The sequence below is a fragment of the Anabrus simplex genome, chromosome 1, assembly GCF_040414725.1.
Source record: "Anabrus simplex isolate iqAnaSimp1 chromosome 1, ASM4041472v1, whole genome shotgun sequence".
Lineage (NCBI taxonomy): Eukaryota > Metazoa > Arthropoda > Insecta > Orthoptera > Tettigoniidae > Anabrus > Anabrus simplex.
Genome location: NC_090265.1, coordinates 456,649,686 through 456,675,799, shown reverse-complemented (window position 1 = coordinate 456,675,799; position 26,114 = coordinate 456,649,686). Strand labels below are relative to the sequence as shown.

Here is a 26,114-nt window from a genome sequence, read left to right as displayed (position 1 = left end):
AAAACGGGAAACCACGGAAAATCATCTTCAGGGCTGCCGACAGTGGGGTTCGAACCCACTATCTCACTGGCCACACTTAAGCGACTGCAGATATCGAGCTCGGTTTAAGGTTTACTAATAGTGTCTAGGGTTTAAGTCATACCGACTCTAAGCTACATTTCACAGTCTGCCATGATGTGAACAGTAAAACATATGACAGCAAACGTGTGTGTGTTGGGCTACCACTAGCTGAGGTAATGTTACTGCGTGTCTTAGCTCCCTCTCGCACTGCAAGATTTTATTTTATTTTATGCTTTTTGTTCGGGGCGTCGATCTATGAAGATCTTTTGCCCCTCCTTGGACCATATGTGAGGAACCTGCGTGTATTATGTAAATGGCGGAAGTGCAAAGTGTTGACTGTGAGGAAAGGAACGTTAAGGAGGACACAAACTCCCAGTCCCCAGGCCAGGGATATTAATCATTTACAATTAAAAAACCCTACCCGGCCGGAAATCGAACCCGAGGCCGCGGGGTGACAGGCGGACACGTTGCCCCCTACACCGCGTGACCGGACCACTGCAAGATTGCTATTCAGAGACATTCCAAAATCTTTCCTTTGTACAGTGGGCGAGTAAAAGTGGATAAAAGTTATTCATATATTAAAGTAAGGTAAAGGTGTATTCTGCCCAAAGGCAGGTCCGAACCTCCGCAGAGGTGTGCCTGAGCCGGAGTTTGCGTACGGAGGGTGGCCAGTTCCTTTCTGCTTCTCCATTGCCTTACCCCCTCCAACAGCGCGTGCCAACCCATCCAAATCTTGACCACGCCCAATGTCTCTTAACTTCGGAGATCTCACGGGATCTGGTGTTTCAACACGGCTACGGCCGTTGGCATTTATATAATGCGGGATAATAAATATATAATAGTAATATCCATATACTGTATGTCTATAACTCATCTTTTAACAATTTGTGGATTTTTTAAATTACGAGCTTCGTCCGTGGGTCATTTGGTTATCAATAATATACAATAATATCAATGTTACAGAAAACAGAAAGAAAAAGAGGGACAACAAGTTAAAAGACATAAAATAACAGAAAGGACCTAGAACAGAGCCAAAAAGAAATCAAAGCACACTTGAAATAAAGACACTTGTTTCTTCAGTTTATACCAGTTTTTGTCAAGTATGTTGCAATTGCACTGTGCACACGTAAGCGTCCATTTGCCAGTAATAGCTGAATGTGTGTGGGTAAAGTAACCCGAAGGTACACAAGAGTAGCGAACAATTCTCCGCGAAAGGATACAGTTCTACTGCACTCGAAGATGATGTGGTTCACATCTCCCATGTTTCTTGCGCTACATGGACATTGTGCTGATTGGAGGACTCCAATCCTATTGAGGTGAGCGGGCATTGAAGCATGGTTAAATCTCATCCGAATAATGGTAGTTGCTTGGCCTCTGGCCCATCTGACGTCTTGATATCATGGTTTGTGTGGGATAGCTGACTGAATGCAGACATAGTATCGTCCTTTGTGTTGAGTAGTCCTGTTCCGCAGAGCTGCCCGTTCAACATATGTTTTCCTTATGCTAGTTACATACAAGTTAGTACAAGTGAGGCGTAATGAAAGAAACAAGCCAGTGTGTGTACCTTGTTTGGCCAGACTATCAACCAGATCATTATATGGAAGTCCTGAGTGCCTTTTCACCCCCCAAAAAATGACACACATTTTCCACGCGATTACATGACACGATAATTCTACTATTTCATAGATGTAGGAGTGTATTCGTATGTTTCCTCGAGGATGTCCCTATTTCCTAATTGCACTATGAGAATCGGAAGTGATAAGTATCTTATGAACATTTCTTGACTGTGAGTAATACAGTGTCTCCCGGATGGCGACAAGTTCAGCAGTGTAGATAGGTGCTTGAACGGGAATAAAAAAAACATGTTCCTGTGTTTGCACGCAAAAATATTCAAAACTAACTGAATCTGTAAACTTTTCACCGTCAGTATAAATGTGGATGTATTCTGACCAGGCAGATTCAATAAAATCAATAACGTATTTATTTGGAGCAGGTTTTTCTGGTAGGTACCTCGGGACATAATATGTGGGAGCTGGAGATATCGAGCAGGCGTAGTTAAACTGAAATGCTGGAATTGTGTGAGACTTCAATGTCAAGGGTATACAGAATATTCTAGGAGAGGAGATCAAAATAGAATTTGGTTGATTGGGTAAAACTGGATTCCACGGAATTTATTGTTTGTTTTCCATGATGTTCTCCATACTGGTTATACAGAAGGTGTAACCTGTTCAATAATGGATGATCCTCCAGAGTAGAACCTTGAAGGAGAAATTTTGTTGCCAGTAGTTTCCTTCTCAAATTCAGGGGTAATTCATGAGCTTCGACCTGTAGAGCATTTGTAGGCGTTGATGACATAGCACCAAGACATACTCTGAGAGCACGAAATTGCAGGACATTCAAGTTTCTCCAGAACATACCTCGGAAGGTTACTGTACGAATACTGTCATAGTCAATAATGGTCCGTATCAAGGAGCGGTAAAGAATTAGCAATGAGGCGGGATCAGCGCCCCACCAAGTGCGGGTTAAGAAACGAAGGACGTTCAGTGCACGCAGTACCCGTGTCTGGATGTAAGCAATATGTACATTTCATGTTAGTTTGCTATCCAAATGGATCTCCAAGAGGCGGACAGTAGACTTTAGAGAAAAAGAATATGGTTCTAGTTGAATTGTAGGACTCTGAAGGCCCAGTTTCTTTTTGGTGAATATAGTTGCTGATGATTTTGAAAGAGAAAGTGCAAGTCCATTCTGTGTAGTCCCTTCTTGAAAACATTGTGACGCTGTGTGCAGACGCTGAAGAGTAATTGTCAAATTGATTGAAGATGTATAAATGCAGACGTCATCATGGTATTGTAAGACACGGATGGCAGGAGTATATATTGCGTCCAAGCCAGAGGTGAAGATAGCATACAGGAAGGGACTTAATACACTGCCCTTTGGGAGGCCTGTAGAGACTGTATGCAGTCCAATAAAAGTAGGGCCGTTCCGAACGTACATGGTGCGATCTTTAATCAAAGTCGCAATCCCGAAGATAAGAGTTCTAGGAAGGTTCAATGCTGCTAACTTGCACAGCAGCAGAGATACGTCCACATTGTCGTAACCAGAACCAATGTCCAAGCAAAGTGCGGCCTGGTAACACCGAGTTTGGAAAGTACACTCGATGTCAGTGGCGAGTATGCTGGTTCCACGTCCTCTTCAGACTCCATAGGCAGTAACCTGTAGTGTTCCAGAAACCACTCAAATCTGTTTTTAACCATTCGTTCTAGTGTTTTAAACTATTGGTTTGTAAGATGTTGCATTTTGAGGATCCTTACCGGGCTTTAACATGGGTACCACTATTTGAGTAGTCCAGTCTTCCGGTATTGGGCCAGGTGTCCATATGTAATTAAAAATCTGGACAAGGAGAATTTGGGCCGAGAGAGGCAATTTACTAAGTATGGAGTATCGTATATTGTCCTTTTCCGGAGCAGTATTGTTACAGTTTTTAAGAGGCCGCTGAAACTCATACAATGTAAATGGTCATGTGAGGAAGTGATTGTAATCGTCGCAGATGTTATCCATTGCACCTATGGGTTGAGGCATGAACGGAGGTGCAATAATGTCAACAAACTGTTCTCCCAGCTCTGCAATGTAGGACGGAGAAGATGTAGCTTGGCTATTTTTCCGGAGGCCTTTGATTTGCGACCATATTGTACTTAGAGGGATATCTTTATTAAGACTCCTCCAGACTTGACGTTTTCATTGTTTCAAGTATTGTTTCACTTTAGCATTCGTCTGTTGGTACAACACATAATTATTGCAAGTAGGTTAGTGTCGGTAGTGGTTAGAAGCTTGCTTACGCTTTGCAATCATCAATGAACATCCTCGGTCCCATCAAGGGGTTGAAGGTCCTCTTTTAAGAGTGTATGGGTGCATTTCAGGTATTAAAAGGCGGGCGGCAGGAATTATTATTTTCAGGAAAGCAGTATAATCTTCCGAAATCCAAGGACAGGTGAAACTGAAGCAAGGGCAGTCTGCAGGCATGGTAAGCCATTGATTTTATAGTGTTCTCAAAATTACGTAAATATACAGATTACTGCATAAGAAATAAGACTTCAGAATTTGTTTATCACAGTTGAAAAAATAATTTCCTATCATAATTTCTAAACAAATTTTAAACAATAATGATAGAAGAACTTTCGGTACATTTATTTTATCTATGTTTACACTAATTAAACATTCTGATTCTGGGGTTGGTGGTTGCCTAGTTGTACTTCCTCTTAGAACAAAAATCGCCACCACCACACACTCATTCTTGGTGTTAGAATTGAAACATGAACACATTCTTATGGTCTGTACATTAATCCATATTTTTTAGAATTTTCTTCATCCCCGTTCATGGGTCTGATGATGAAATACAGTAAAACCTCGTTAAGACGTTTCTGCAGGAGAGAACAAAAAGGAATGTGTTAAGCGAGAAAACGTACTACTGAATATAGATTCAGCAGAGATATGGAACCACTAAATACACATTTTTTCCTATCTGAGGCCATTTTACGTTCTGTATCCGTGGGTAGGTACAGTGTAAACTACATCTACCATATCTAAAGACAAGAGGAAAGTATCAAAAGGTGTGGAAAACTTGAGAGAACAAATACGAAAACCTTTTCCACCGGAGCTTACAAAATAACAAGCGCAGTGAAAGTTGTGAAAAAACCAAACAACAAATATGAAAACATGCGCATGGGAGCCAGTAAGAACATCAAAGTATTATTGCAGATCACACTCTTTCTAAAACACATGTTAGTAGAAGCCTTTTATTTCGGAGCAGTAGGTTAGTAAACATTATTCTCTGGTCACACTCTTTTACAATGAATTGGAGGTTACACTCAACCATGTGCGACTGGCAGGAATGTCTTCGGATGCCATTTTGAATCAAACAAAACTTTGACCAACTTGAGTGATCGAGTCGAAACTCAAAGGTGCATGTTCAACATCCCGACCTCTACACGCTTTTAGATGCAGACACCAGCCCACTTTCTGACAGATTTTAATTTTGTCTTCATGAGTAAGGAATTTCAGACTTTTCCCATATCCATAATCGGGCTATCACAAGACAAATATGCACCACGTTAGTAAATTTCACACGATTATCTTCCTCATCCTAGCTACCGTATCACACGATAAATATTCACTACACTTCACTGAACCACTCAACACAAGTTAAATTTCTAACCTCTGAATGGAATGCAAAATATGAACACAAATAAACTCACTCTGTTATTCAGCAATTTTGCTGTTAACCGGCAAGCAAAACTGAACATTCCTGAGGCTAACGGCTTCCTCCCCAAAGGTGCAACTTATCCTGTGTTCAGAAATTCAATGCCTTTTCCCATAATCACACAACTGTGGCGACAGCTCTTACCCTTGAAATCATGTTTCTTTCATAAGGGATGACAAATAACGTTTTTAGGGCTAGGAAAAATGTGACCGTACTAAGTGGTAATAGCGAAAATTCGTGACATGATAAGTGAGGTATTTTCTATATAGATATGATACGATGAGAATCGGGACTTAAAATTTATGACGAGCTAAGCGGGAAAACATCTTAATGAGGAATGCACTAACGAGGGTTCAATGTACTCCCAAAGCCACAATGACAACAAATGTTAATCATGTTAGTCAAATTTTATTTAAAATTGTCAAAACGTACCTGAATTTTATTTGCAACATTCATTTCTAATTTTGTATTGTATTTCCTAGAACAAAAAACACGTTATTTTGTATTTTCAGTTGTTAAGCCTGGAGACTGCCCCAGACAAGTTAATGAATCAGGTGAATGCAGTGAAGAATGTCTATCTGATGCAGACTGTGCTGGAGACTTCAAGTGTTGTAACAATGGTTGTGGTACATCATGTGTTCATCCAGCTCCATCTCCGGAAGAAGAGCGACTCACTACTGAAGGACCAGATGAGGGAATAATTGGAACAAGAGGTAAACTTAGTAGAAGTTATTGGTTTACTTTCAGTGATGAAATTTTATCAACAACTTATGACTTCAGTGAAGGTGATTTCCACAGCTGACTACAAAGAAACACATCTAAATCAGAATTTATCTCTAACATTTCATCACAGTATTTTCTGTTACCGGGCGAGTTGGCCGTGCGCGTAGAGGCGCGCGGCTGTGAGCTTGCATCCGGGAGATAGTAGGTTCAAATCCCACTATCGGCAGCCCTGAAGATGGTTTTCCGTGGTTTCCCATTTTAACACCAGGCAAATGCTGGGGCTGTACCTTAATTAAGGCCACGGCCGCTTCCTCCCAACTCCTAGGCCTTTCCTATCCCATCGTCGCCATAAGACCTGTTTTGGTGCGACGTAAAGCCCCTAGCAAAAAAAAAAATATTTTCTGTTATCCCCCCAAACAACCATCTGCTCAAAAATGTTTGTTTTGTACTATTAAAATCTAAATCATGTGAATAAAAGAACATACATATTTACAAGGATGATCATATTCAATGTGAATATTACACATTTTACTGAAATCAATACATTACAATTCAATTGTATTTTTTTACTCTACCGGTACAATACATTTCAAAGCATTCTCCGTGGTTAAGTCCTAGGTTGTGAGTTCTAGGAACTTGCTTTATATTAGTACAAAGTTCCTTCCCTCCCTCCATTTACTTTCTTGTCACTGAACACATTGCACTTATTGCTGTTTTTGTTCTTATTGCCACAAATGAAATGAGGATTCTGATTTAGAAGTTCTTCATTTGTAGAAGAAAGTATGAGTACGAAAGTACGAGAGCATAGGAATTTTATTCTGGTACTCTTATCCTATATAAGGGATAGTACATTCTCTTCTTTCAGTCATCAGCCCTAAGGCTGGTCGGATCCTCAACAGCTCCGCCATCAGCTGTCATAGATGGCCTAGGCATCACTGAAGAGGCATACTAGGGAAATGAGGAGTGAGGTAGTTTCCCGTTGCTTTCCTCACCGAGCCAGAAGTTGCTATTACATATCAGTCTGCCAAGCCCACTGAAATGCATGCACCAATGGACCTTTTAGAAACATTTTCACATCATTCATAGCAGGGACTGGCTGCATAAGGAATGGCATTACTAGCATCGCTCATACCTCAGTCACTTTCATATTGTCAAGGCCAAGGGTAAGACAGAGACAGATCAATGAAAGTAACAAAATTGCTCTAGCCTACACCAGAAGACTTAGTGCACTGTAAACACTAGGTCCTGCCAGCAAATGCAAAGATAGTACATATTGACATGTGCTATGCCTGCTATGTAAGCAGAACGGGAAAAATGTGCTATTGGGCTATGCCTAGCAAATGAAATAAATGCAAAAAAAAAAGCAACAGAAAGAATTTCAGGCTACAATTCTGGTACATTTTTATATCCTGGTTCACACACTTCAATTTATAATTCACTCATAAAGTTGGATAGTTTCCAGTCACTGAACAATAGAATTATACATTGTTATTCCCAACTTGGCTTTGGTATGTTAACACTGTAAACATTCTGCTATGCAAAGACTTGCATCACATTTACAGCAACATACAGTTGTCATTTTCTTCACAGTATAATCAGGGTTGTGCTTGGACTTGTAGTAGCAAAACTCGCATATGCGCTTCATGTGCCCTTCCTTCTTCTCGCCCACTCCAGATACTCTGTGTGGAAAATTATCTCTACCTTCAAACCTTCCTGAATTATGCTTGTCTTTCTTCACTACTCACCGAATCTTCCACTAAACATTCACCAAATTTTGAAAGGGGGAGTTTCTGTGAACAAGTCTTATGGTACAGTAAATAAGCATTTACTACAGCAAGATCAAAGAGATGGAAGATTTTTTTCCACCAGTTGATCGACTTCCTCAAGAATGCATAATATGCCACCAATTGGTTGCACTTTTCAACACCAATTTTGCATTTTGCTGATTTTTTGGATTTCTTGTAGCTTCTTCTTGCTGCAGGTACTTCAATCATGTCCTCATTATGTGCAGTCTTTACCGTCTTCATCATCATTTCATCATCACGACGCGGAGGTCGCCTACGGGTGTCAAATCGAAAGACCTGCACCTGGCAAGCCGAACATGTCCTTGTACACTCCAGAAACTAAAGGCCATACGCCATTTCATTTTCACCATATACATGATTCAAACATCTCACCACTTTATTGCTAGAAGGTGTTCTCTTTGCAATGACATTGTTTCACCCTTATTCCATTTTTTTTGCATACTCTAACTTTGGCATCACAGTGCCAATTGCTTTAGTATGATATTCCTGCAGATGGCGGGGCTTGAAAATCATCTGTTCATATATACTGTGTGCCCCTGATTTTTTACTGGGTCGCACAGTCTGTCCACAACATTGAAGGAAGTGTTGTAATCCTCTACTGTGACATGGGCCCCAGAATACACTTCCATGTTGCACACCTCGCTTCACATAGTTAAAAGATCTTGATTCTGTACTTCTGTGGCTTTCCTCTCAATAACATACAAAAGAGTATATCCCCAAAATGGACATACTGCTTCGTCGATTGTCAATAATTCATCCGGTGAGTAATAATTCAGAAAACTTATTTTCAGACAGTCTAGTTCTTGTTTCTTGGTCGGATTTTGAACAGAGGATTATAGTCTGGACGGTCTCTTTGTTTCTTCTTGTTTCCATTCAAGTGCAACGTTGGAATAGCGAAAAATCAGTCTGTCATTATTCCAATGGACTCTGTGTAGTCAGTTTTTAGAATTGGTGTTGTTCTCCAGTATTCCCTGATAAAAACTTTATGAATTAAATACACGTGAATCACTACTATAAAAGTAAATTAAGTTCATTTATTGTCGCTGGTTTCCACTGTGCATACACTGATTTAGGTTTCTAAGATCCTGCTTAGAGCTGTTTGTTGTAGGGTTATCTGTTACTTTTCACCTGGATAACATTCAGTATACATTACTTTCAAAAAAATCAACTAAAGAAATGTAGAGGTGAAGAATCTGAAGAATTTTATTAGCATTCAGTCGTGGTGTGCCAGATTCTGAATTGAATCTGAATCTGTTGACTTACTACAGTTTCTAAATCGGCAGTCCTATAATCTATCTTTAGAACACATACACATAAATGTGAGCTTGTCTAACTGGAGTGCACGAGGAGTATTATCCGCGAAAGTTTTAGCGACACTTTGTTTTACAGGGGTGAGGAGTAAGGTGTGAGCTACAACGGTTCTGGTAAACTGCCAACTGAATAGAAATGAAATCTGAATTGAATCGAAAGTATGATCAATCGATCCGGATTTTCTAAACCGTTGTTTCTGTGTAGGAGTTCTAGTTTGTTTCTGTTGATGTACTTTAATTATCCTCACTCATGTTCAAGCATAACTTATATTTTGACTCTGCTGTGTAAATAAGAACATTATCTAAAGTGTTGCAATTATACCACCAGATGTCTCATGGCGATGCATAATCGATTCATATTTTTTGTGTCCGAGGTTGCCAATATGAATCTCGAAGATAACCAAGGTCTACCGATTCAACACTATGGACCCAAATTATCGCTAAACGTTTTCGGGACATTACATATCTCACAATTAGGTAAGGTCTAGCTGAGTGCACATGGCTATGACTGCACCACTAATCACTATGAAATGGTAACACCATCTATAGGTAGGAAATTGACAAGATGTGAATAGCATTCGAGTGGCTGAACTTCAAAGTTCGTGCTAGTAGTAGTAGTAGTAGTAGCATCAGCACTCAGGCACACAGTGTGTGTTAGTAATATTACTACCATTAGGCTTATAATATTAAGAGCTAAATATTAGACCCTCTTGCAATATCAAAAATGAAAAATTTGGTACCCAGCCTTCTGAATGATACTTCAATTCTTGATATTGATCTTTCTACAGCATGAGTTTATCTTGGTATAAAATGTAAACTTTTGGGTACATTATCAAATCAATAATTGTCAAGGAGTTCAACTTAATATACAATGAGACAAATCAGTTTACCTGTATATTGATTGATGATGACAAGTTTGTCAATAGTTATGCATGTCTTTGTGCAAATGAATGTAAAGTTCAAAATAGAACTGCATATTTTCCAGGCCAAGTGGCTTATATGGTAGAGCTTTGGCTTCTGAGACCAAGTTTGGAGGATTTGATCCTAGCTCAGTCTGGTAGTATTTGAAGGTGCTCAATACGCCATCTACGTGTTAGTAGATTTACTGTCATATACAAGAACTCCTGTGGGACAATATTCCAGCATCTTGGTGTTGCTGTAGGATTTGAGATCAGATCGCATGGGAACTCCATAGATTAAGCTTACTTTTGTTTGCTTCGTAATGATATAAACATACGTATAATCAAATATTTATTACAAAATAAAGTAAAACATATTTTTAAATCAAATCAAGTTTTAATCAGTGAGGACAGAAAGAGAGGGAGAGAGAGTTGAGGAATAGTAGTTTGCACTTTACAGTGCTGATAGGTCAGGTATGAAGAGTAGTGTTGTATCAGGAATATTCAGAAGAAATGGCCACTGCATGTAATTTTGAAGACAGTAAATAGTTCCTCCGGTTTACTAACAGGCTTGGTGGATAATGATTAGTTCAAGGTGGCATTTTGAGAGGAAACATGAGTGAGCAATTCTTGGACTGTTTCAATTTTTATTTATAAAGGAGTAGGAAGGAAAAGGCCATTATTATCCCATGAATATACCGGGTAGGCATTTCCACTCCAAGCTTTCAGTCCAGAGCATCTTCCTGTCTCCATTCTTTTTCTCTCAGGTCTTCAGCAAACTTGCCTTTGCACTATAGTTTATGTCTTCCTCTCTTTCCTTTCCCCTCACCTCCAGACCTTCTGCTCTTTCCTCAACATACTCTTCATTCCTCTTCTCCACATGTCCAAACATTCCCAGTCTGCATTCCTGTGCCTTCTGTTTTGACCGGTTCCACCTGACTGTATCCCTGATGTGCTCATTTCATACCCTGTCCTTCCAGGTTACTCTGCTAGCAAGGAAGTACGGTTTAGAAAAAGACTAGGTGGCTCTTGAGCTGAAGTTAGAACACGATATTAATGAACAGTTACTAGCTTTTCATAAAGCTGATATATGATATATTTGTTTTCAGTGGTGCTGAGATGTAAGAGTAGATACTTGGATCTAGTGAAGAGCACGGGCTTAACATCAAGCAAGTGCTCCTTTTTTCCCCCTTCTCTGTAGCCTACCCAGACCAGCAACATCTAGGTTTCAACAATAGATGCCATAAAGGATATTAAAAATACCAACTTTCATATCTATAAATTTTCCATTTTTGAGATACAATTATCCTCTTAAACAGAATTCAACTCCTTCCTTACCTATTCCCACCCCCACCCCCACAAGTCGATTTTCCTAAAACAAATAAGTACGTGTTTATTTTTAAAGGAGACTCCAAATACCAATTTTTAACGTCTGTAACATCTTCAGCTTTTATTGATATAAGTATCCTCATGCAAATAATTCAGCTAATTATTCAATTTTTTCACCTCTTATGTGAAATTTTCGAAAACAAAAGACCTGTTTCTTTATTTTTAAAGGGGATTCCAAATACCAATTTTTATGTTTGTAACATCTTCAGTTTTTGAGATATAAGTATCCTCATACAAAAAATTCAAATAAATTTTTAACTCATTCATCCCCCCTTAAGTGGAATTTCCAAAAACAAAGGAGTACATGTTTCTTTACTTTGAAAGAAGATTCCAAATACAAATTTTTATGTTTTTAACATCTTCAGTTTTTGAGATATAAGTATCCTCATAGAAGAAATTCTACTTATTTTTCACCCCACTCCCATTAAGTAGATTTCCCCCACCCCACAAAAAAGAAGGCGTGTTTCTTTATGTTTAAAGGAGATTCCAAGTACCAATTTTCATGTCTGTAATCTTCAGCTTTTGAGAAATAAGTATCCCCATGAAAATATTTCACTTTTTTTCACTTCCTTCCACACTACAATCCCCCCCCCCAAAGTGAGTTTTCAAAAAAAAAGTGTTTCTTTATTAATAAATGATCTTCCAAATACCATTTATCATGACAGTAACATCTTAAGTTTTTGAGATATATGTGTCCCCATAAAATGAATTCAACTCATTTTCACCCCAAGTTGATTTTCCCCCCAAAATGCATATTTGTTTATTTTTAAAGGAGATTCAAGATACCAATTTTCACGTCTGTAACAACTTGGTTTTTATTAGGTATAAGTATCGTCATACAAATAATTCAATTAATTTTTCAATTCTTTCACTCCCCCACCTTAAATGGATTTTCCAAAATCAAAGGCATAGGCCCAAAATATACCTCAATGAATAGAATACGTATATAGTTACTTTTAAAGGAGATTCCAATTGGCAATTTTCACATCTGCAACAACTTTCATTTTTGACATAAATATCATACAAATAATTCAAATATTTAAATTCTTTTACTTCCCCCTCCCCCCAGTGGGTTTTCTGAAAAAAAAACATATGTACTTCTTTATTTTAAAGGAGATTCCAAATACCAATTTTCACATCTGTAACATCTTCAGTTCTTGATATACCAGTATCCTAATAAAAAGAATTCAAACCCCTTTTCAGTCCTTCCCCCCAGTGCTTTTTCCGAAAACAAAAAATACATGCTTCATTCATTTTCATGGAGATTAAAAATAACAATTTTCACCTCTGTAATGTGTTAAGTTTTGGGATACTGTATATATGCTCATTTTAAAAATTTACTCCTTCTAACACTTTCCCTGAAGTGGATTTTCAGAAAACAAATTATGCTTGTTCCTTTACTTTTTTACAAGATTCCAATACAAATATTCACATCTTTAACATGTTACGTTTTTTAGATATACTGTAGATATTCTATTATTTTAATCACCACCTTTGTCACTCACGTTCACCACCCCTTAAGTAGATTTTTGAAAAAAATTACATGTTTCTTTATTTTTAAAGGAGATTCCAAATGCCAATTCTTATGACTGTAACATCGTCCGTTTTGAGATATAAGTATCCAAGTAAAAGGTATTCAATCCCGTTTTCACTTATTTTCACTCCCTTAACAGGATTTTCCAAAAACTAAAATGTATGTGTTTTTTATTTTTAAAGGAGATTTAACATTCCAATTTTCACGTCTTTAAACTGTTCAGTTCTTGAGATATAGATACAGTCATTTTAAAAATTCACCCCTCTTTGTACCCTCTTTGCAACAGAATATCTAAAAAAACTCCCTTAGTGAGCACCTACATTGTATTATGAATGTACCCCCAAAATTTCATTTCTTTATGTCCAGTAGTTTTGGCTCGGTGACGATAAATCTGTCAGGACAAGTTATTTTATATATATTAGCAAGATACCCATGCTTCACTACGGCTTTAAACTGAAAATTATTATTCAAAGTTTTACGTTTTGGAGAGTCCACTGTAAGCTAAGCCTGTAAAACACGCCCTCAGTTCGTGCATTAAACGCTTTTGGGGGAATGATTATTTACAGTATTTTCTGATCTAACATTCATTTGAACCCCATACGAAATAAATTGAATGAAGTCATATCAGAGTAATGTTAAGAGACAGCTCCCATTTCTTTTGTTGATTTTGTAAATTAGATATTCAACGCCTATCGATGTAATAATATGTAAATTTCACCTTGGGGCTGTCTCGTTTATCCAGCTTCATCTTGGAGTATCCGCTTTTAGAAAGGGCGCCCTTTCTCAGAAGTGTTTTTGAGGGGGCTAGCAACTGAAGGTGCTCTGCACCAAGATTTATATATTTTTAACGTTGTTATCTTTCTTACATGTACATCTTCATAATAGTGTAACGTTACCTTCCTTTTCTTTCTTTCCGACAGTTTCATGGTTTTAAAAGTGTCGACACGAACAGTAGAACATTGTGTGCGATGTTCCGGTATAAGATAAGATAACTAAATACTACCCTAGGGGTAAATTGTAATTATTGCTGGATTTCTGTTTTCAAATGTTAATGGTGTATTTTGTTATTTATTTACGTTTTAATTTTCATCTAAATTTGTTAAGGAAATTGTACATTAATTTGTATCATCATTGACTTCACTTCTTCAGCATTGCCAATACCTTACACCGCCTGGATATGGTTCCCAGTCGCTTCATTGTTTTCGGTGTTTAATGTGCGTATGGTTTCAATTTCATACATAGTATTATCATGTCTGCGTTAATTAATGTTGGTGTGTAACAAGGTGATTGCACAATGGTAGCAATTATTATTATTATTATTATTATTATTATTATTATTATTATTATTATTATTATTATTATTATTATTATTATTATTAGAAACTATTACTTGTAACCTTACTTATTTGGAAGTTACAGAATGAAATGAAAAACAACTAAGTGCTTACCTGTTGGAGGGGCCAAGAAGACCCGTCAGCTGCTAAAGGCAACTTCACCCTTCAGTGGTCACGATTCAAAGACGCCTCGGAAGAGCTAGGTACTAGCGAAGCGCTTCTCTCCGGAAATTAGGAAATCGTTAAACAACCACTGAGCGACCGTTCTTTTTCCTTCACCCAACAATCGCTACAATTTTTATTATACTCAATTAGGGATCAGTAATTAGTGCTGATAAAGAACATTGCGCAGCATCCAGAAACGTCGAAATTGATGCAATATGATGAAACCGGAAATATCCCATGCCGATCTGGCGCGTGTGCTAGAGTATGTTTCCTAATACATCTTACTTTAATGTTACACAACAACCAAACCATCTTAAAGCCCTATCAAAATTAAACAAATCCCAAATTCACATACAGAAAACATAAACCCACAGAAAACAATAAATAAATACATGATATAAAATTCCCCAGTCTTACAATTTTAAATAATCACTACATACTCCCCCCCTTAACTTGGAGCACAGCTCCAAAAAATTGATTCAGTTTATTTCGTAGTCCAACTTCTGCATAATTTTTAAAAACAACTAATCACTTAATGTTCACTGAAAGAGAAAGGCGTATAACACTGCAAAAAATTCAAAACAAATCGCTTTCGTGTCCACAAAAAACACAACACTACAAGGATATTAATACATTTTCAAAAGTTTAAATTGTCACTTTCATGTCCATCAAAAAACACAACTCTGAATTTTTCTTTTTTTAAATTTTAATAACCCCTGAAAATAAAAAACATTACGGAAACAAAATATAAATGTCTTCTGCATGTGTATTGAGTCTTTATTAACACGGTAACCTCCCTAGTTCTTGCTGATTATGTGACTCGGCTGATGTCTTCAGCTTCCATATAATATCAGTTCCAACTGGGTTCACCAACACGTTACATGGATCCTTTATAACTGAGCACAGTCTAGCACGACTGTCGTCATTAAAAACTTTGGTTACAAGGTTGCGCTGTTGATTGACAAGTCCAAGGATATGTGGTGTGATTACGTGCCACCAATGGCCACGTCAGTGTCTGTCCGGTAAATATGTAGTCATTAGGATCTTTGGAATGGAATGATGGTCACTACCATGCAGACGGTGCCCCTTTTGACTAGGGACGTCTGGTTGTCAGACAGGAACAACAGTTGTCACCTGAACATCTAGTCACTAGGTTGCGGTGAAGAACGGCAGAGCCCAAGACATAACGCACCTCTCCTCGAGGCACGACAGAAGAAACGGGGATTGCATCCCCCTCCGGCCACTGTAACAGAAATTCATCCGCAGCAGACACGGAATTTCAGAAGATAAAGCCACCCTGGTGGACAAGAGCTTGGAGGCACCCAACCGGTTCTCCACGACATTCATTTGGGAGGTTCCCCTACAGGTTTGGGAATACCTTAGCCCCCCTATAGGCAAGCACTATAGATAACCTCAAGATAAAATTTAGAAACTGTTAAAGCAAACTCAAAAAACTCTACCGCAGTTTACCCTGATTCCAAAATTGCACTACAACCCCTAGTTATGAAGATCTTAATTCTACCCAAAATACATACTAAATTATATCTAACACGATCGTAAATGACCATTCCCATTGCAACTAAGGTGACGTAACTAAATTATTAACTATAGAACCCGAAAAATGCTGCGCAGCAATTAATTCGAATTTGCTTACAAGTAAATGCTTATAACTACCCCAAAACAAAAATAGTTTCTAAAGTATTATCTCATAACTAGGGAATTTTTACTTGCGATAAATGCACACGACTGATCCTCTTTCTTTCAGGATCACTGACCAACAATGATACAGGGGTTACAAATTTCAAAATCGTGCAAGGACCTCGAAATCTGGGGGATAACTTACTAATTACATGGTCCGCAGCACTGCTAATGGGATGAGTCTTTACATAGACCTGGGTACCTACATATAGATTGTGCGGTCTTCGCCCGTGATTATAGTTGCGTTGAACTTTAGCCTAATAAACCTTCAAATTTTAACGCGCACGGTGCCAAGCAGCAAGGATCGTTTCTGGATTAGCGACATCAGGCAGATCGTTAATGGACCACAGATTAGAAAGTGGAGAATTAGGCGTGAACGCTAGCATCGATGAAGCAGGAGTTTGCTTGTGACTTTCATGAACAGCAGTATTGAAAGCAAATGATAGCCAATTAAGTGAAGAATCCCACTTGGATTGGTCAGAAGAATGGTATGCAATAAGAGCAGATCTTAGATTTCGATTGACTCTTTCCGCATAATTAGGCCTGGGATAATAAGGTGTGGTAGTTACATGAGAAATGGATAGGTCAAAACAGAAATTACGGAACTGCACAGATGTAAAAGCTCTAGCATTATCACTCACCAAAAATTGACAGGGTCAAAATGAAGCAAAGATCAGTTTTAAGCAAGAACTAGTAGTACTAGCATTAGCCATGCGAGTAGGAAACAGCCATGTAAAACGCGAGAACGCAACAACACACACAAGTATGAAACGATAGCCGGTCCGTGATCGCGGGTATGGTCCGATGTAGTCTATCAATAGTCTCTCCATCGGGCGAGAAGCTTGCTCAGTTGACAACAGACCAAGGCGGGTATTAGGAGCAGGTTTACTAATGTTACAGGTTTTGCAAGATTTGATCATGGTGCGGATTTCACCATCCATAGATTTCCAAATGAAATGCTTACGAATTTACTCTCTGGTTTTGAATACACCAAGGTGTCCGCCAACAGGGGATTCATGCAAATATTTGAAAAGAACAGGAACTAAATTAGCCGGAATAACAATTTTGGGGTCTCTGCGACCACGAGCAGAACAACACAGAACACCATTTTTGATGACATATGGTTTGACATGTTCACCAGACTTAATCCTGTCAATAATACCCTTCAGTTCAAGATCGTCTTCCTGATGTTTAGAAATATCTTTGAAAAGGACAAGGGAATTAGTCAAAACCACATTAACAAAGGCCGAAACTTGTTCAGGAGAGGGATCAGCAGGCTCTGATTGAGGATCAGAACTGCCAGGGTAGAACATCCTACTGAGACAGTCAGCAACAACATTTTGAGTTTCACGAATGTGACGAGCTTCAAATTGAGAAGCTGAGATGCGTACTGCCCAACGCGCAAGACGACCTGTTCTTCTTGGCTTGGCCAGTACCCCACTAAACACCTGATTTCCGTTTCAAGATCAAAAGGTAGCCGTTCAAGATAATTCTAAATTTCTCCAAAGAGAAAACAACAGCTAAGGCTTCCTGTTCATATATAGAAAAGTTGCGTTCAGCAGGATTTAGACTACGGGAAGCATAAGAAATAGGAGGACGTCCATCTTCAAATTCCTGGAGGAGAACACAAGATATACCTGTAGATGAGGCATCGGTTTGGAGAATGAAACGTTTAGAAATATCTGGCATCGCCAGCACAGGATCGTTACATAAAGCAGTTTTCAGATCATAGAAAGCTTCAAGTTGGGCATCACCCCACTCAAATTTAGCATCTTTTCTCCACAAGGCATTTAATGGGGCGGCTCTTTTAGCGAAATTGGGGATGAATTTACGGAAGTAATTAACCATACCAACGAACCTTGCGTCAGCTTTGACATCTTTAGGAGTTGGAAAATTTTGGATAGCTGCAGTACGAGATTGGTCAACAGAAACACCTTTTTCGGACACGATATGGTCTAGGAAGGACATCTAAGGCTGTGCGAAAGTAACCTTGCTAGCCTTAAGGGTTAGTCCTGCTTTACGGAGTCTTTCAAGGACTTCATTGAGATGAGCAAGGTGTTCTTCAAAAGTTTCGCTAAATATTACAAAATCATCCAGATAATTGTAAACAAATTTGAATTTAATGTCTGACAACACGTTATCCAGCAGCCGAGTGAGAACAGCAGCTCCCATCGCCAGCCCGAACGGTACGCGCTCAAATTGATAGAGGTTCCAGTCAGTGGCAAAAGCCGTGAGATGCTTGGATTCCTCAGCAAGAGGTATCTGATAATACTCCTGATTCAAATCAAAAGTGGTAAAAGTTTTGGCATTAGCAAACCAAGAGAAACAAGAGTGTAAGTCAGGAAGAGGAACGGATTGAAGCAAAAATCTCTTATTCAACATCCTATAATCTAGTACAGGCCGAAAACCACCCTGTTGTTTAGGGACTAGGAATATGGGAGAAGAATACGCAGATTTAGAAGGACGTATTACTCCATCGGTAAGCATTTGGTCGTCGATAGCCTTATGGGCTTTCATCTTAGGAGGCGACAACCGATACGGAGGAGAACGAACAGGTACATTGTCAGTAACTTCAGTTTTATATTCTAAAACATTAGTTACACCTAACTTGTCTGTGAACACATTAGGAAATTTATCACAAAGATTCCTAAGCTGGTTGGCCTGGTCATCAGGCAAATGATTAAAGTCAAAAGCTTTTAGTTCACTTGTGTCCTCAGAGACAGCACTGACATGATAAGGAAGGATAGGAGAACGGTTGTGATAAAATTTGCACCGAGAATAAAAGGACAAGTTAAATCTTTCGCCACTAGCACAGGCATTTTCCATGTGAAATTACGAATTATAACTTTGAGATTCAGACTTCCAATCAAATTCAAGGAATTATAATTAGCCGTATGGCAGGTTAAAGACACAGGTTTTAAGGCAGGGATCTTACAAACAGATTTTACAGAGTTATACAAATTTTCATTCATCAAGGTGAGTCTACGTCCAGAATCAACTAAAGCACAAACAGGTTCATTGTTCACTTCTAGGCATATGTACGGTAATTTGCACGGAGTAATAGCAGAAATACGACACGATTGTGGAAAATTGATACTAGGGTCAGACTGAGGCTTATAATCAACAACAGGATCGGTTAATTCATCATCTAATTGACAGCGATAACAGACGAAACATGAAGATACAGTACACTATAAGGTTCGGCACAAGAATCGGCGGTTAGTCATCTGGAATTGCCGTTGCCAGAACTCCCAGAACCGGAAGAATTGTGAGGACACTGTCTAGAAAAATGTCTATTCGACCCACAGAATCTGGAAGAATTAGTGGAGGGAGAAACTCTATTCACATTAGGATTTGAATTGCCTAAGGGCTCAATCTTAGAACAATTCGTTTGGAAATTTTGAAGTTGACCATCCATGACAGGTTTTGAATTGCCTTAGGGCCCAATCTTAGGACAATTCCGCTGGAAATGATCAGTAGAACCACAGCTATAACATACACGCGAATTACGAGGCTTAGAAGAAGTAGCAACGGTACTAGTGAACTGAGAAGACATGCTCATAGGAGGAGGAGCTAACGCAACGCGTAACTGGTCGGCATACCTAATGCCTTCAGCAGAAACAGTGATAGCTTCCAACTGAGCGAACGTAGCGGGCCGTGGTGACAGAGCAAGATACGACCGATAATTTGATGCAAGACCCTAAACAATGCTAGCAACAATTTGAGACTCAGAATAGTTGAGCATAAAAATCCTAGCATTGAACTTAATGTCCTGAATGTATTCAGACAATGTTTCATTAAAATGCTGTACACGAAAATAATATTTCTGCACCAAGGAAGACAAAGCGCGGAAAGGAATAAAATACTCAAGCACATGCGCATGAATTTGGTCAACTGTCAACTTTTCTGAAATGTCTCTTATGACATGCTCAGAAAGAGCTCCAGATAATGTGGATATAAGACTTGGAAGAAATTGTCACTACTTAAGGAATACACTATACCCTGATCTTTAAATTCAACCAAAAACGAAGAAAGACAATGATTTCGTCAATTGAATTAGCGGTGAACTTGGATACTCCCTTCAATATAGCAGTTAATGGGTGAGGCAAATTTGAAAAATTCGAGAAGCAACAGGTGTAGTAGGTACCTGAACAGCACTGGATTGCATAAGAGAAGGCATCACAGTAGTATAGAAATCTTGAATTGAACGCCCCTGGGAAAGGGTAGATGTACTAAAAGTGAGGTTAGGTCTGCAGCTAGATTGCATCGAAACCGGCACAGATATTCGCATCTGCGAAACATCTTCGCACACTTGTGACACCACCGAAGCATTTGCTACAGGTAACACTTGGACAGGGGATATATTTGCACAATAGAAAGAGAAACAACTTGGGTCGCAACCGGAGGTGGAGATAAAGACACAGTAGAATTAACAGTTCCCCTAGGAACGGTTGACATAGCAACTTGCGTACAAGAAGCACCACTATTATTATTCATGGGCAGAGAAGCACTAGTAAATACAGCAGGAGAAGATTGCAGGGGAAAATTATTACAAGTTACCACTGTACTAATTTGTTAAGCTGCTGATACAGAAATAGTATCACTGTCACACGATTCAGATTGAACAGGCACATTAACTACCGAACTGGAGCTAGGCAATGCATTACCTTCCAGCAGTCCAACAATTTTATCAAGAATACCACAAAATTGTAATAATAACAGTTCGCACTCGCTTCGCTCGTTTTCAGATAAATTATGAGCTAACAGGTCGCGAATCCTGTCCACGTAATGGTGCACATGGGCTTTCACACGTGTTAACTGAGCATCAGACGGTTTAGAAGAACAAAATGACAAAATAATGGCTTTATATTCTACGATTTTATCTCTAACAATCGACAAAGATGCGCACACATCATCTGTTGATAACCCGGGGACGAAAACAGGTTCATTTAGCGATTGTTTTAACAAGCTCGTGTCATCTCTAACAATTCCTGTCGAATTCAACTTACGAATACGAAGTTCGTAAGCTAATTTCTCCTTCCTCAAATGGAACGGACCTGGGATAGCACGAGACATGTTGACCAAAAAACACTACGAGATAATACTTCCATTAAAACTTAGGTTGTAATCACCTAATAAGCATCAACTTTCCTTCTTCAGCAACCGCGCTCTGCTACCATTCTGTAACCTCCAAATAAGTAAGGTTACAAGTAATAGTTTATAATATTAATAATCACAATAATAATAATAATAATAATAATAATAATAATAATAATAATAATAATAATAATAATAATAATAATAATTGCAACCATTGTGCAATCACCTTGTAACACACCAACATTAATTAACGCAGACATGATAATAATATGTTTGAAATTGAAACCATACGCACATTAAACACCGAAAACAATAACAAACAAGTTAACCAACATGACGACTAAGATAGGATAATTGGGAAGCGACTGGGAACCATATCCAGGCGGGGAAAGGTATTGGCAATGCTGAAGAAGTGAAGTCAATGATGATTCAAATTAATGTACAATTTCCTTAACAAATTTAGATGAAAATTAAAACGTAAATAAATAACAAAATACACCATTAAAATTTGAAAACAGAAATCCAGCAATAATTACAATTTACCCCTAGGGTAGTATTTAGTTATCTTATCTTATACCGGAACATCGCACACAATGTTCTACTGTTCGTGTCGACACTTTTAAAACCATAAAACTGTCGGAAAGAAAGAAAAGGAAGGTAACGTTACACTATTATGAAGATGTACATGTAAGAAAGATAACAATGTTAAAAATATATAAATCTTGGTGCAGAGCACCTTCAGTTGCTAGCCCCCTCAAAAACACTTCTGAGAAAGGGCGCCCTTCCTAAAAGCGGATACTCCAAGATGAAGCGGGATAAACGAGACAGCCCCAAGGTGAAATTTACATATTATTACATCGAAAGGTCTTAATATCTAATTTACAAAATCAACAATAGAAATGGGAGCTGTCTCTTAACATTACTCTGATATGACTTGCCGCTAGACAAAGTCATTTTGCTGAAATTTTGGCGATTGAAGGAAGAAACGGGTAAATTCCGGCAAAAGAAATTAAACGGAATACTACATTTGAAGATAACCTGAAAAATGAAAAACAACTAAGTGCTTACCTGTTGGAGGGGCCAAGAAGACCCGTCAGCTGCTAAAGGCAACTTCACACTTCAGTGGTCACGATTCAAAGACGCCTCGGAAGAGCTAGGCTCTAGCGAAGCGCTTCTCTCCGGAAATTAATAAATCGTAAAACAACCAATGAGCGACCGTTCTTTTTCCTTCACACACCAATCGCAACACTTTTTTCATTTTTTATACCCAATTAGGGATCAGTAATTAGTGCTGATAAAGAACATTGCGTAGCATCCAGAAACGTCGAAATTGATGCAATATGATGAAACCGGAAATATCCCATGCTGATCTGGCGCGTGTGCTACAGTATGTTTCCTAATATACCTTACTTTAATCTTACACAACAACCAAACCATCTTAAAGCCCTATCAAAATTAAATAAATCCAAAATTCACATACAGAAAACATAAACCCACAGAAAACAATAAATACACTGACTGACAGAGCAAATGCAACACCAAGAAGGAGTGGTCAGAACTTTATGCCAATTGCAGGGTAGACTGACGTCACTGAGGTATGCTCATGATGTGAAATGCACCGCTGTGCTGCGCACGTAGCGAACGATAAATGGGCGTTGGCGAATGGCCCACTTCGTACCGTGATTTCTCAGCCGACAGTCATTGTAGAACGTGTTGTCGTGTGCCACAGGACACGGGTATAGCTAAGAATGCCAGGCCGCCGTCAACGGAGGCATTTCCAGCAGACAGACGACTTTACGAGGGGTATGGTGATCGGGCTGAGAAGGGCAGGTTGGTCGCTTCGTCAAATCGCAGCCGATACCCATAGGGATGTGTCCACGGTGCAGCGCCTGTGGCGAAGATGGTTGGCGCAGGTACATGTGGCACGTGCGAGGGGTCCAGGCGCAGCCCGAGTGACGTCAGCACGCGAGGATCGGCGCATCCGCCGCCACCGCCAAGCGGTGGCAGCCCCGCACGCCACGTCAACCGCCATTCTTCAGCATGTGCAAGACACCCTGGCTGTTCCAATATCGACGAGAACAATTTCCCGTCGATTGGTTGAAGGAGGCCTGCACTCCCGGCGTCCGCTCAGAAGACTACCATTGACTCCACAGCATAGACGTGCACGCCTGGCATGGTGCCGGGCTAGAGCGACTTGGATGAGGGAATGGCGGAACGTCGTGTTCTCCGATGAGTCACGCTTCTGTTCTGTCAGTGATAGTCACCGCAGACGAGTGTGGCGTCGGCGTGGAGAAAGGTCAAATCCGGCAGTAACTGTGGAGCGCCCTACCGCTAGACAACGCGGCATCATGGTTTGGGGCGCTATTGCGTATGATTCCACGTCATCTCTAGTGCGTATTCAAGGCACGTTAAATGCCCACCGCTACGTGCAGCATGTGCTGCGGCCGGTGGCACTCCCGTACCTTCAGGGGCTGCCCAATGCTTTGTTTCAGCAGGATAATGCGCACCCACACACTGCTCGCATCTCGCAACAGGCTCTACAAGGTGTACAGATGCTTCCGTGGCCAGCGTACTCTCCGGATCTCTCACCAATCGAACACGTGTGGGATCTCATTGGACGCCGTTTGAAAACTCTGCCCCAGCCTCGTACGGACGACCAACTGTGGCAAATGGTTGACAGAGAATGGAGAACCATCCCTCAGGACACCATCCGCACTCTTATTGACTCTGTACCTCGATGTGTTTCTGCGTGCATCGCCGCTCGCGGTGGTCCTACATCCTACTGAGTCGATGCCGTGCGCATTGTGTAACCTGCATATCGGTTTGAAATAAACATCAATTATTCGTCCGTGCCGTCTCTGTTTTTTCCCCAACTTTCATCCCTTTCGAACCACTCCTTCTTGGTGTTGCATTTGCTCTGTCAGTCAGTGTAAATACATGATATAAAATTCTCCAGTCGTACAATCTTAAATAATCACTAGTATTTAAAATCTGGGATGTAAAAGCAACCAACCTATGAAATTTTAATTTTGTACGTGGAATTGTAATGAAGGAATATATGCTTTTTAAGGGGTAAATGTTTTTAAATATTTATTAACGTCTAGAGGACAGGAGATCAAATTTCATTTTTTTAAAGTTAGTGCCTGAAAGGGTTTTGGAGGGTCAACCGCCATCTAAACCCCTTAGGGAGAAATATTTTTTAAGTGTACGATATTTTACACCTAAGGCATAAAAGAACACCCTTGCAGTAGAATTACAACTTTGTACGTCAACCAGATTTGGAGCGATGAATAATTTCGTTTACGGAGCTAACCTCATTTAACACTTAGGGTTGGAACGTTAAAGAGTATTTCCTAATTCACACCTACGATTTGGAAATGGAATTTTGTCTTCGTACGTTAAACCATTTCGGAGGGAGGAATGAACATATTTGCTTTCGGATCTTAACCCCATTTAACTCTCTGAGCGGTTTAATTTGTTTCAAACCGTCTGCTATTTAACGCCTAGGATACATTTGGAATTTTAACTTAATAATTCAAACGGTTTCATATAAATGCTTATTTTTGTCATCATTCCTGACAAAAGCCTATTGTTGTAAGTCCACTTCCTATTCGCATAAAAATAATTCAACTCCTTTTACGCTCGCCCCCCCGCCTAAGTTGATTCCACCCACTCCCTTCCCCCACCACCAAATACGTGTGTCTTTTCTTTAAAGGAGATTCCAAATACCAATTTTCTCGTCCGTAACATCCTTCGTTTTTGAGATATATGTATCCTCAAACAAAGAATTCGTCTCATTTTTCATTAAATAAAATTTCCACCACTCCCCTTAATGGGATTTTCCGAAAACAAAATAATACGTGTTTCTTTTTTAAGGAGTTTCCAAATATAAATTTTCATGTCTGTGTCATCTTCAGTAATTGAGATATAAGTATCCTCATAAAAAGAAATTATCCCCTTTTACAGTCCTTTTTACAACCCCAACCCCTTAAGTGTTTTTTCGAAAACAAATTTTCACGTCTGTAACATCGTCAGTACTTGATATATATATAAGGATCCTCATAGAAATAATTAAACACTTTCTTCAGTTCTTTTCACCCATCCCAGCCCCTTAAAAATACGTGTTTCTTTATTTTTAAAGAAGATTCCAAATACAAATTGTCATCATATCTGTAACATATTCATCTTTTGATACATAAGTATCCTCATAAAAATGTTTTCAGTCCTTTTTACAACCCCTTTACGCGAATTTTCCGAAACAAAAATACGTGTTTCTTTATTCTTAAAGGAGATTCCAAATACCAATTTTCACGTCTGTAATATTTTCAGTTTTGGAGATACCAGTATCCTATTAAAAAAATTCAACCCCCTTTTCAGTCATTTTAACCCCCCTTAAGTCCTTTTTTGAAAAAGTACGTATTTCTGCATTTTTAAAGGAGATTCCCATACCAATTTCCATCTCGGTAATATCTTCAGGTTTGGAGATACCAGCATCCTAATAAAAATAATTCAACACTTTTTCAGTTATTTTACCCCCGCCTTACGTGTTTTTTCCGAAAACAAAAAATACGTTTTTAAGAGAGATTTAAAATACTAATTTTCACCGATGTAATTCCTATGTTAAGTTTTTGAGATATACCACAGATTTGTCATTTTAAAAATTCACCCCCTTTTTCAGTTCCCCTTAAGTGGACTTTCCGAAAAATTATTGATGATTCTTTACATTTACAGGAAATTCCAAATGCCAGTTTTCAAATCTGTAACAATTTACGTGTCTGAGATAATTTGCAGATATAGTCTTCTATAAAATTCACCCCGTTTGTTACTCCTATTCACCCCC

General features: G+C 39.1%; 1 protein-coding gene across 5 annotated transcripts in view; it reads left to right on the top strand.

Annotated features, from left to right (window-relative positions):
• LOC136856946 (uncharacterized) overlaps window positions 1-26,114 on the top strand; it is a 317,012-nt gene that overhangs the window by 140,196 nt on the left and 150,702 nt on the right. For 4 of the 5 annotated variants that reach the window (XM_067135234.2, XM_067135233.2, XM_068225017.1 and 1 more), the window contains one exon: window positions 5,830-6,030. The exons of the other annotated variant lie outside the window; for it this stretch is intronic. In XM_067135234.2, the coding sequence (XP_066991335.2) occupies window positions 5,830-6,030 (201 nt within the window). The remainder of the gene's footprint in view (window positions 1-5,829; window positions 6,031-26,114) is intronic. 5 annotated transcript variants of the gene reach the window in all.